Source organism: Microcaecilia unicolor, chromosome 1 (genome assembly GCF_901765095.1).
Source record: "Microcaecilia unicolor chromosome 1, aMicUni1.1, whole genome shotgun sequence".
Lineage (NCBI taxonomy): Eukaryota > Metazoa > Chordata > Amphibia > Gymnophiona > Siphonopidae > Microcaecilia > Microcaecilia unicolor.
Genome location: NC_044031.1, coordinates 769,111,533 through 769,124,199, shown reverse-complemented (window position 1 = coordinate 769,124,199; position 12,667 = coordinate 769,111,533). Strand labels below are relative to the sequence as shown.

Genomic DNA, 12,667 nt, shown 5'->3' with positions numbered 1-12,667 from the left:
ATTCTCTATATTTTTTCTATTCTGTATTATTTCTCTTTGTCTTTATTTAAAAGATTCTTTCTGCTGAGTTGCTTTGTTCTGTGCATCTTGTTGAAAAAAAAAAAGCCTGTCACAGAGAGGCAGAGGCCCGTGGGGGTCTCTCAGTGCCTTGGGGGTGTTATACTTGGGAGGCCAAGTCCCTCCCCCCATATCATCCCTGATATTGTTTGGAGCTGGGCTCCTTTAATTTGCTGGAAAGCTCACTGTCTTTAAAAAAAAAAAAAAAAGAAACCCGTGTTTGGCTTTCAGTGGAGCAGCTCCTATATTCTGTTTTCTTTTTGTTTGGTGCCTTTGCGTTTTTCGTTGCAGTCTTTGGGGCAGCCGTCAGCAATGTCAGAGAAACTTTGCCGATGCTCTGTATGTCAGAGGCGTGGCCTAGGCGCAAGTGGTGTCTGTAAATTTTGCACCGCAGCAGAGGTTTTGCTAGAGCAGGGTGCAGGGGCCGTAAAATCCGAGAAGTGGCCTAGTGGTTAGGGTGGTGGACTTTGATCCTCAGGAACTGAGTTTGATTCCCGGCACAGGCAGCTCCTTGTGACTCTGGGCAAGTCACTTAACCCTCCATTGCCCGCCGCATTGAGCCTGCCATGAGTGGGAAAGCGCGGGGTACAAATGTAACAAAAAAAAAAAAATTGGCACCGTTGGCGGGGAGGGTCAGATGCGGGCGCTTCAGCTGCGGTCGGGTCAGCCTCGTTGCCGGTGCCGTTTTTGGCAGGAAGCGCCTCCATTTTGGATTCCTTGAGTGCTGCACCCCTGCCTGCTTCTCAGACGCCCGTGGTTTCAGCGGGTGAAGGAGGATTCCCGCCTGAATTTGTGGTACAGATGTACCAAGCATTTCTGCTGCACAAGGCTGTTCCAGGAGACTGTCCAGGAAAGAGATCTCTGGAGGGTTCCTCTATGGCTGTCTTTGACAGTCTTTGAAGGCAAAAGAGGATTTTTCTTTTGTCCCTGAGCAGGAAATGCCATCTTTAGAAGAGACTCATGGTTTCCTGAAGACCAGTTTTCTGAGGAGCTGGAGCAACCGGAAGATGATACTTTGGTGGTAAGGATTTTTCATAAGGATGACCTCCAGGACCTTATTTCGCAGGTTTCTTTTACTTTGCATTTTGAGGACCAAGATGTGCAAGTGGCGGAACCCAGAAAGGTAGATTTGTTGGTAAAGGGTATTCACAGGACACATAGATCTTTTCCTATGCACCAAGATAATAGGGATATTATTCAGGCTCAGTGGGGAGGTTCCTGATTCGGCTTCTAGATTTGCTAGATCTATGGTTAGGCTGTATCCGGTTCCGGACTCAGAAAAAGAGCTCCTGCGCCCTCCAGTAGTGGATGCGGTGGTGTCATTGGTCACCAAGCAGAACACGGTTCCTGTGGATGGCGGGACGGCTTTGTGGGATACCCAGGACCGCCATATAGAATCTATACTGAAAATTCTTTTGTTTCTGCTCTGGCAGTGCAGGCCGTAATTTGTGGGTCCTTGGTAGCGAGTGCTTGTTTTTGTTGGTCAGAAAGAGTTTTGGACCGTACTTCTGATGATTTTTCAGCTGTGGATGCAGCTAGTGGGGGATGACTCCTAACAGGATGAGCTGCCTCCGAGGGAGGACACCTCGGTTGTCCGCATTTTCTGTCGGGAGGAGCTGTAGGAACTGATTTACTAGGTGTCTTCCGTGCTGCGGTTTGAGGAATCTCCCCAGGATGCTCCTCGGATGGTGGATCCCTTAAGGAGGTTCGCAGATCCCCCACTCTTCCTACATTTGGGATGTCATCCAGGTGCAATGTGCGTCTCCTGATGCCCCTTTTCGGTCTGTGAAGTCCATGGTTCGCCTTTATCCCATTCCAGAGCAGGATGAGGAGTCCTTGTGTCCCCCCACGATAGATGCCGTTGTCTTGGTGGTCACCAAGACTATGGTACCTGTGGATGGTGGCGATGCACTTAGGGACCCCTAGGATCATTGACTGGAAGCGCAGCTTAAGCAGAGTTTCGATATGGCTACTTTGGATGTTCAGACGGTTGTTTGCGGGGTTTGGTAGCCCGCCCGTGTTTTCATTGGGCAGAGTAAATTTTGGACAGTCGGATGATTGGTCCTTATTTGATTAGGAGGCCGCCAAATGGAGATGGGCGCCTCTTTCTTGTCGGATGCCTTTTATGATCTGCTCTGTGTGTCTTACGTCTGTGGCTCTTGGTATAGCGGCCCAGCGGTCATGGCTCCAGGGCTGGTTGGTGGATGTGGCGTCCAAATCTAAATTGAGCAAGTTTCCCTTCTGAGGCTCTCTCTTGTTTGGTGAGGATCTGGATAAGTTGGTCAAAAGTCTAGGGGAGACCAAGGTTCCGGTGGATAGGCCTCATCCGGTGGGCAGAGGCAGGTCCAGAAAATCTAGGTTTAAAGAGGTTCGTCGTTTTAGGCCAGGTAGAGGAGGTGGTTCTCAGCGTATAAATTTCTTTCAGAGAGTGCAGTCCTTTTTTTTTTTTTGGGGGGGGGGGGGGGATTCCGGTCCTTCAGTAGCTGGCTCCGGCAGACCTGCACAATGAAGGGGAGTCCAGTCCTTGGCTCCCATAGGGACAAGGCTGTGGGAATTCTACCAGGAGTGGAACCGGATTACTTTGGATCTGTGGGTGCTCAAGGTGATTCGCGACAGCTGTGTGCTGGAGTTTGCACGCTCCTTGCCAATTGCCTTTGTGGTGTCTCCTTGCAGGAGAAATCGCCTGCAGGACCTATTACTACTGGAGCGGAGGGTGGTGGGATCGTCCCTGAAACGAAGGAAAGCATTCTTGGAAATATGGGAACCATATATACAAACACTAACACCAAAGGCACGTAGTTTTATGTTAAATCGTTTTTGAAGTTTTTTTTTTTTTCCATTTTCTCCTCTCTCTCCTTCCCCTCTCCTCTTCCTTGACTGTTTATAGCATGGATAGAGGCATTCTCATCCTTGTCTTCAAGATTCAGAAGAACTAGTCATTCTCCAATAGAGTGCAGGAACATGGAGTGGGGGGGAGGGGGTTTTGGTCAAGGGGGGGGATACGATTGCTAATAAGACGGTACAGTAGAGGCGGCAGCCCATTATTGAACAACCATAGTCTCTTAGAGTTCTGCAGCATGGATAGCCTCCTCCCCACATTCTATGTATTTATTTTTATTTTTGTTACATTTGTACCCCACGCTTTCCCACTCATAGCAGGTTCAATGAGGCTTACATATTATATACAGGTACTTATTTGTTCCTGGGGCAATGGAGGGTTAAGTGACTTGCCCAGAGTCACAAGGAGCTGTTTGTGCCTGCAGTGGGAATCGAACCCAGTCCCCCAGGACCAAAGTCCACCAGGCTAACCACTAGGAAGAGTTAGTGGGGGGAGGGGGGTGATAGAACACCCTTGTTGAAAATCTTGATGATGGTTTTGGTGCATTGGCTAGAGAAACCAGTGCTGTTTATTGTACACATGTATTCTTGAGTTGTTACTGGTTTTGGAATTGGATATTGTATATTATCATCAATAAAAAAAGTTGAACTATATATATATATATATACTTATATAATAGTCCCTTTTCCAGTTTAAAGCTAGGATTTGCCTCCCCTCCCCCTTTCATCCTTTCTTTCAGGGTATTTTGAGTCTTGCCAAAACATTGGTAACAGCTATACAGTGGGTACCTAGAAAGGACATACTCACAGGTTTATAACTATAGACCTGCTGTAGTTATTTATCCAACTTTTTGTTTTCATTAAAAATATAAAAACAAATCATTTGGAAGTCCTTAAATAGTCTCAGTCTACAAACAACAAACTCTAGTTATCAAGAAAGCTACAAAAGTCCTGCTTAGACCATCTGCTTAGTTACTCAGACAAAATACTTCTGCCCTGAGGAAAGCCACCTGAAGGAACCAGCCTGCTCACTGGAGCTCCCCGCTTACTCCTGACTGAAATCAGTGCAGGGGAGGAGGGAAAGAAGTTGAGAGGTGATTTTTGGATGCCCAAAAGTGTAGTTCCAAAATGTATAGGTGCCCAAGGGGCTTTACCCAAACAGCAGTAGCCAATTGGTAGCACCCAAGTCCTGCTTCGACACACACAACCCAGCCTCCTTGGGATCAGTACCAGAAATGCATCATTGCACATCATAGGAATGTAAGAAAAGCCATGCTGAGTTGGACCAAGGTCTATGAAGCCCAGCAATCCTGTCTGATAGTGTGAGAGGGAATAGGATGATCCCAAGTACCCTGCTCATTCATAGCTCTTCATCTACCTGAGTAATAATTTGTAGAATTTTCTTCCAGGAACAACTTCTAACCTCACTATTTTGGTCACTTTGACCACATCTCCATCAACAGATTCCATAGCTTATTTATATGCTGTTTGAAAAAATACATTCTACAATGTTTTCAACAAATTCAAGGAGTGCCCCCTCGGTTAGGGATCATCATAAAGCGTATGAGGACAGACTTAAAGATCTCAATATGTATTCTTTGAAAGAAAGGCAGGAGAGGCTAGATGTAATAGAGAGGTTTAAATATCTAGGTGGCATAAATGCACAGGAGACAAGTCTCTTTCAATTGGAAGGGAGCTTTGGAATAAAGAGTGCATAAGATGAAGGTGAAAGGGGACAGATTCACAAAGGATAGTAGATGGATGGCCTCCCCATGGAGGTGGTGGAGAAGAAGACTGCACCTGAATTAAATAAAGTGTGGGGCAAACGCTTATGATCTCTAAAGGAGAGAAAGACATAGTAGACAATATGGATGGGCAGACTCAATAGGCCATACGATCTTTGTCTGCCATCATTTTCTCTGTTTCCTGTTTACCCAATACTCTCCACTTATGATTTTATAAACTTCAGTCATATCCTCTCAGTCTTCTCCAAGCTGAAGAGCCCTAACCTCTTTAACCTTTCTTCATAGACATGTATTCATCCCCTTCATGATTTTTTGCTGCCCTTCTTGATACTTTTTCTATATCCGCGATATCCTTTGAGATGGGATGACCAGAACTTTATACAATACTCAGCATGCAGTTGCATCACAGACCTATATGAAGGCCAATTTTTTTTTTTTTAATTTTACATATTAATTTTTTTTTTAACATTTACATATTTAAAACATAAATGTGGAAATACAGAAAAAAAAAAATAAAAAAGAATATATGAATAACATATTTTACATCCAGTAAATATATTATTGAAATATAATTTTACTTTAGTCCCCAATATCAATATCTGAATCAAGATACTAGGATATATATAAAAAAAAAAAGTAAATCAAATTAATAAGCAGTTAGGAACAACAGAGACCGAAAGCCGACTTTACAGCATTCCTATGAGATCGTTTCTAGGGGTCTTCTCGCTTTTTCTTTAAGTTCAATAAATTCCAACAATTTTCTTGGGGTATAAAATACATAGTTAACTGATTCTAAAGATATACAACATCTGCAAGGAAACTTTAACACAAAAAGACCACCTAAATTCAAAACCCTGGGTTTATATAAAAGAAATTCTTTTCTCCTTTTTTGTGTATTTCTTGCGATGTCCGGAAAGATCTGGCTCTTACCCCGAAGGAAAGAGTCCTTCAGGTGACGAAAATAAAGTCGAAATATATTGTTTTTGTCTGGTTCCAGAGCAAACGTTACAATTAACGTTGTTCTTTCAGTTACTATCTCAAGAGAGTTTTCAAGAAATTCTGTTAGATTTAAGTTAGGATTATCTTGATTTGGCCCTTTAGATCCCTTTATTCCTGATAAATACTGGGTCCTCGTGATGGGCAGGAAGCCCTCCATTGGGATCTCCAGTATTTCTCTAAAATATTTCTTAAGCATTTCACCTGCGGGTATCAATGGACACTTTGGAAAATTTAACAACCTCAAATTATTCCTACGAGCATTATTTTCCAAATGTTCAATTTTCCTTTCTTGTAACTCTTTCTCTTATTAATTCTGAGGTAATACTTTGTAATTTTTCCAGTTCCCCATCGAACTTGGCATTTTTTTCAGTTTGCTCTTGAAATTTAACAGACAAATCCTGATTAGTTGCTTTTAATTCTGAAATTTCATTTTTCATTGAGGTATTCATTTGTAACAAGACATTACTCACACCCTGTATAGCGTCCCATAGGGTCTCCAGCGTGACTACAGCAGGTCTTGTAATTCCTCCAGAGTTCCCCGGCACCAAACTCCCAGGAGTAGAAGAACAGGGTTGACTCAGCCCCTGCTCCGCTGTTTCACTTCCTGGGGTTGAAGTTCCCCTGGGTCCTCCTTCCATGGCTATGGCTGGGTACTCTTCCATTCTCCGTGGCCCCAATGGGGAAAATACAACACCGGGCTGCTGGGGTGTAAGTGAGGGAGGGCTCAATGAGACTCCCTCTATGCTGCGCTCCGCTCCCGAAAGAGCAGGACTAGTCGAAACGGAAGTCCGTTGAACCTGGGAGGCGATGCCAAAGCTGTCGAGAGTTGTCTGGCAGGTGGATGGCGTCGAATGCAGGACCAGGGAGGTAGGTGCCGCAGTTTTCCCCTTCCGCTTCCCCATCTTTCAGACAGTAAACGGAGCCCACACGGCAGATTACTCAGCAGCATACAAGGTGTCGCGTCCACATTACTGCTCAAAACGCCATCTTCGCTTTCTCATATGAAGGCCAATTTTATGTACAAAATTGTTTTTTATTTTAATATTTTGCCTTCCCTCCCAATAGAGCTGGTATCTGAGGATAGGCAGGTGGTAGAATGGAGGGTGATTAGAATGACTGACTGTAAACTTTCTATCAGAATTAGAGAAGTAGACCTAGGTAGAAATGATAGAAAAGAATCCACACGGGAGCTGAGAGCATTCATAGTCTGCTGAGGGAGAGGAGAGATCACTTAAGCCTTGTAGTAATAATGAAATAATGATCATAAATTCATTAACAAAGATCAGGAACTGAAGAGGGTAGGATGGGAAGGCTTGGAAGATACAGTGGTGGAAATAAGTATTTGATCCCTTGCTGATTTTGTAAGTTTGCCCACTGACAAAGACATGAGCAGCCCATAATTGAAGGGTAGGTTATTGGTAACAGTGAGAGATAGCACATCACAAATTAAATCCGGAAAATCACATTGTGGAAAGTATATGAATTTATTTGCATTCTGCAGAGGGAAATAAGTATTTAATCCCTCTGGCAAACAAGACCTAATACTTGGTGGCAAAACCCTTGTTGGCAAGCACAGCGGTCAGACGTCTTCTGTAGTTGATGATGAGGTTTGCACACATGTCAGGAGGAATTTTGGTCCACTCCTCTTTGCAGATCATCTCTAAATCATTAAGAGTTCTGGGCTGTCGCTTGGCAACTCGCAGCTTCAGCTCCCTCCATAAGTTTTCAATGGGATTAAGGTCTGGTGACTGGCTAGGCCACTCCATGACCCTAATGTGCTTCTTCCTGAGCCACTCCTTTGTTGCCTTGGCTGTATGTTTTGGGTCATTGTCGTGCTGGAAGACCCAGCCACGACCCATTTTTAAGGCCCTGGCGGAGGGAAGGAGGTTGTCACTCAGAATTGTACGGTACATGGCCCCATCCATTCTCCCATTGATGCGGTGAAGTAGTCCTGTGCCCTTAGCAGAGAAACACCCCCAAAACATAACATTTCCACCTCCATGCTTGACAGTGGGGACGGTGTTCTTTGGGTCATAGGCAGCATTTCTCTTCCTCCAAACACGGCGAGTTGAGTTCATGCCAAAGAGCTCAATTTTTGTCTCATCTGACCACAGCACCTTCTCCCAATCACTCTCGGCATCATCCAGGTGTTCACTGGCAAACTTCAGACGGGCCGTCACATGTGCCTTCCGGAGCAGGGGGACCTTGCGGGCACTGCAGGATTGCAATCCGTTATGTCGTAATGTGTTACCAATGGTTTTCGTGGTGACAGTGGTCCCAGCTGCCTTGAGATCATTGACAAGTTCCCCCCTTGCAGTTGTAGGCTGATTTCTAACCTTCCTCATGATCAAGGATACCCCACGAGGTGAGATTTTGCGTGGAGCCCCAGATCTTTGTCGATTGACAGTCATTTTGTACTTCTTCCATTTTCTTACTATGGCACCAACAGTTGTCTCCTTCTCGCCCAGCGTCTTACTGATGGTTTTGTAGCCCATTCCAGCCTTGTGCAGGTGTATGATCTTGTCCCTGACATCCTTAGACAGCTCCTTGCTCTTGGCCATTTTGTAGAGGTTAGAGTCTGACTGATTCACTGAGTCTGTGGACAGGTGTCTTTCATACAGGTGACCATTGCCGACAGCTGTCTGTCATGCAGGTAACGAGTTGATTTGGAGCATCTACCTGGTCTGTAGGGGCCAGATCTCTTACTGGTTGGTGGGGGATCAAATACTTATTTCCCTCTGCAGAATGCAAATAAATTCATATACTTTCCACAATGTGATTTTCCGGATTTAATTTGTGATGTGCTATCTCTCACTGTTACCAATAACCTACCCTTCAATTATGGGCTGCTCATGTCTTTGTCAGTGGGCAAACTTACAAAATCAGCAAGGGATCAAATACTTATTTCCACCACTGTATCAATGGCAAAACAGCAATGGGAGTACATGAAAGAGGAAATGGTGTGTGGCTGAAGAACAGTAAGACAAAGAGTAGAGCTTTGGGGAAGACCCACAGAAGAGGGTGAGAGTCACTTGCTTTGAATCATGCTGAATAAATCAATTTTGTTGTTTCAACAGTTTAACTGTCCAACAGAGAATGTGGACCTGCAGGGAAGAACAGCGCTACATGATGCAGGTGAGATGGTGGATGGAAGGGTGCATGGGAAGACAGCACCACATGATATGGGTGAAAGGGGAGCATAGAAGGGAGCAAGAAAAAGAAGGGTGATAGGCAAGGGGGGAGGGCATGATTTTATTGAGAGAAGATGGGGGCAGTTCTGCATGTTACAGGTGACCTTTCAAGTTGGGCTGTAAAGGCGGTTCAGTCCTGGCTCTTATGTTCAATCATTTTAATGAGGATTTAGATCAATGATAGTACTGCCAGCAAACTGTCTAGATGCTTTCTCTATTGTAAGTTGGGAAGCATTGGAAGTGGCCAAAGGACAGAATTACTATTCAGATGTGATGTTGACATTGTGGAGAAATGGTTAGAGATAAATAGGCTGAGAATAGGATCTTATCACTAGTTTGGAGATGCAGAGAGTAGGATTATTGATGTGTTGAGTGGATGGGGGATCATGTGGTTATAAAGGAAACTCTGGTGATGAGAGAAACACATCGAGAACGACTAGTCACGACTAGTCACGTAATCTATCCATAGCACAAATTAGAAGTGTAGAGAAAATAATCTCTTCTCTTTGTTGCCACCAAATCACTTGCCCTGAAAATGGCAAAGACAAATCAAGATTAAATATCACATACCTTATGCTATGAGGTTATCTTGTTGGACAGACTGGATGAACCATTCAGGTCACCTAGTATGTTACTGTGTAAACACCTGTTAGGGGGTATCATTCCAAAATCACGAGGCTACTAGCAGTTAGCGTAGATGAGGTGGTGACGCTGGTAATTTGGAAGCAAAACTGGTGCTGGGCAGACTTCTATGGTCTACGCCTTGATCATGATTGAATAGATATGGATGAACTGGAGTGCAAATTTTAAGGGGTTTCGGCTTTAGCTTCAGAACTTAGTACAAGAACAGTGCTGGGCAGACTTCCACGGTCTGTGCCCTGAGAATGGCAAGGAGAAATCAAACTCTGGTATAAAGTATCACATACCATGTAAAATCAGTTTGTTGTTGGGCAGACTAGATGATGGACTGTACAGGTCTTTATCTGCCGTCATTTACTATGTTACTAAGTCACAGGATACTTGTATGGAATAACTCCATGGTATAAACTGGCCTTAAAATTCTGTTAAATCATTTATCCCATATTTTTGTGAATAGGGTGTAACTGTTAAATATTTCAATAAAAATTGTCTTGTCTCCTAAAGTGATCCACAAAGTGAAGAGATGTTGTGTCCAAAATTGTTCACTAGAGTTCAAAAGGAGTTGAGTTTTTAATATTTCCTAAGCTACTTGGTTCATATCAGCAGTATATTGTTCTAAACTTATCTTTCTCAGCTCTGCACTGTAGTATTCCATGGCGTATTCATTCATTAGCCAGTCACCCACTTGTTTGGGTATTCATCTCGCCTGCTTTAGGGGCTTTCAAGACATTCTGCTAACACATACAACAATGTCCAGGCAAAAAAAGGAAAGAGTCCACAGCGTCCACAAGAGAAGCAAGTACAAAACAGTAGGGGTGGAGAAAATTCCAAATGACCAGGGCAAACAAGGAGTAAGAGCATCTGAAAAGTTTATTCGCCAAATAAAATTGACCCAAAAGACCCTACATGGTCAATTTTTGGGCCGTGTTTCGGCACTAAGCCTTCTTCAGGGGCACGCAGTCTATTGTATTGCACTTGAGTATTTAATGGTTTTCACACTCTCTGCGTTGCTGAGTTACCTGACCATATTAACCTCTTGTTTGCCCTGGTCATTTGAAATTTTTTTCCACCTCCACCCCTGTTGTTTTGAACACATGCAACAATGTCAGAAACTGTCCCAAAACTAAGAGTGATTCTATCGGGTGGGAGGCAGTCATCACAAGATTGCGTTCTTTGCTGATGTACTTTTTATGTCACTACCCCGCAGTTGATGCTGCCAATTATTTTATATTTCAAATCTCTTTTTTTTTTTTTTTTGACAACTAATACAGCAAGATATGAAGGTACCCAAAGAGAAAAGACACCCCCAAATCACTAAAACCGAAACACATAGTAGGAAATGTAGATGGAAAGCGATGACCACAAATGCTCGCAGTCTAAGCAATAACGTTCATGACCTTCATGCCCTGATGTTGGAGGCAGACTTGAACATAGTTGCAATCACAGAGACATGGCTCAATGGTTCCCATGAATGGGATGCAAACATACCAGGCTATAATCTTTTTAGGAAGGGTAGAGAGGGGCGTAAAGGTGGAGGAGTAGCTCTGTATGTGAGAAATGATATCACAGCGACTGAAATGACAGGGAACTGGGGAAAGGAAGAAGCGATATGGATCACCTTAAAAAGAGACTAGAACCTCTGTCCACGTGGGTGTTGTCTACAGACCCCCGACACAATTGGAGGAACTAGATAAAGATCTGATCGCTGATATTCAAAAGTTGGGGAAGAAAAGAGAGGTGCTGTTGTTGGGAGATTTCAATCTGCCGGATGTAGATTGGAAGGTTCCGTCTGCGGAATCGGAAAGAAGTAGAGAGATCGTGGATGCTTTTCAAAGTGCTTTGCTCAGACAAATGGTGACGGAACCCACGAGGGAGGGAGCGACGCTAGATCTGGTACTCACAAATGGGGATAATGTGTCAAATGTCCGAGTGGGTGCCCACCTGGGCAGCAGTGACCATCAAATGGTTTGGTTTGATATGACGGCTGAAGAGGAGGGTGACCACTCAAAACTCAAAGTCCTGGATTTCAAGCATGCTGACTTTAGTAAAATGGGGGAATACCTGAGGAAGGAGCTGATGGGATGGGAGGAAATACAAGAAGTGGAAGGACAGTGGTCCAGGCTGAAAGAAGCTATAAATAGGGCCACGAACTTTTATGTAAGGAAAGTAAATAAAAGCAAGAGAAAAAGGAAACCGATATGGTTCTCCAAGCAAGTGGCTAAGAAAATAAAGGCTAAAGAGTTGGCGTTCCAGAAATACAAAAAAACTCAAGAAAAGGAACACGAGGAGGAATACCAGATGAAACTGAAAGAAGCCAAGAGAGAGATACGTCTGGCGAAAGCGCAAACGGAAGAACAAATGGCTAGAAATGTAAGGAGGGGTGGCAAAATTTTCTTCAGGTATATTAGTGAAAGGAGAATGACTAAAAAGGGAATTGTGAGACTAAAAGATACTGCGAACCGCTATGTGGATAATGATGAAGAAAAAGCAAATTTGCTAAATAGATACTTCTGTTTTCACAGAAGAAAATCCTGGAGAAGGACCGCGATGGAGTGCAAAAAGTACAAATGAGATTGAAGTGGATAGAGCACCGTTCACGGAAGAGAGTGTGTATGAATAACTTGAAAAGCTAATGGTGGACAAAGCCATGGGACCGGATGGGATCCACCCTAGGATATTGAGGGAGCTCAGAGAGGTTCTGGCGGGTCTTCTTAAAGATTTGTTTAATATATCCTTGCAGATGGGAGAGGTTCCGAGGGATTGGAGAATGGTGGAGGTGGTCCCTCTTCACAAAAGTGGTGATAGGGAAGAAGTTGGAAACTACAGACCGGTAAGCCTCACTTCGGTTATTGGAAAAGTAATGGAAGCGATGCTGAAGGAAAGGATAGTGAATTTCCTGGAAGCCAATAAGTTGCAAGATTCGAGACAACATGGTTTTACCAAAGGGAAATCGTGCCAAACGAATCTCATTGAATTCTTTGATTGGGTGACAGGAGAATTGAATCAGGGACGAGCTATGGATGTAATCTACTTAGATTTCAGCAAAGCTTTTGACACGGTTCCCCACAGGAGGCTCTTAAATAAACTGGATGGGCTGAAGATAGGACCCGAAGTGGTGAACTGGATTAGGAACTGGTTGACGGACAGACGCCAGAGGGTGGTGGTAAATGGAATTCGCTCGGAGGAGCGAAAGGTGAG

The 12,667-nt window shown here is 44.0% G+C and overlaps 1 protein-coding gene across 1 annotated transcript in view; it reads left to right on the top strand.

Annotated features, from left to right (window-relative positions):
• Positions 1-12,667, top strand: part of UACA (uveal autoantigen with coiled-coil domains and ankyrin repeats) — a 146,925-nt gene that overhangs the window by 44,220 nt on the left and 90,038 nt on the right. The window contains 1 exon segment of the mRNA XM_030189816.1: positions 8,717-8,774. Within this exon segment, the coding sequence (XP_030045676.1) occupies positions 8,717-8,774 (58 nt within the window).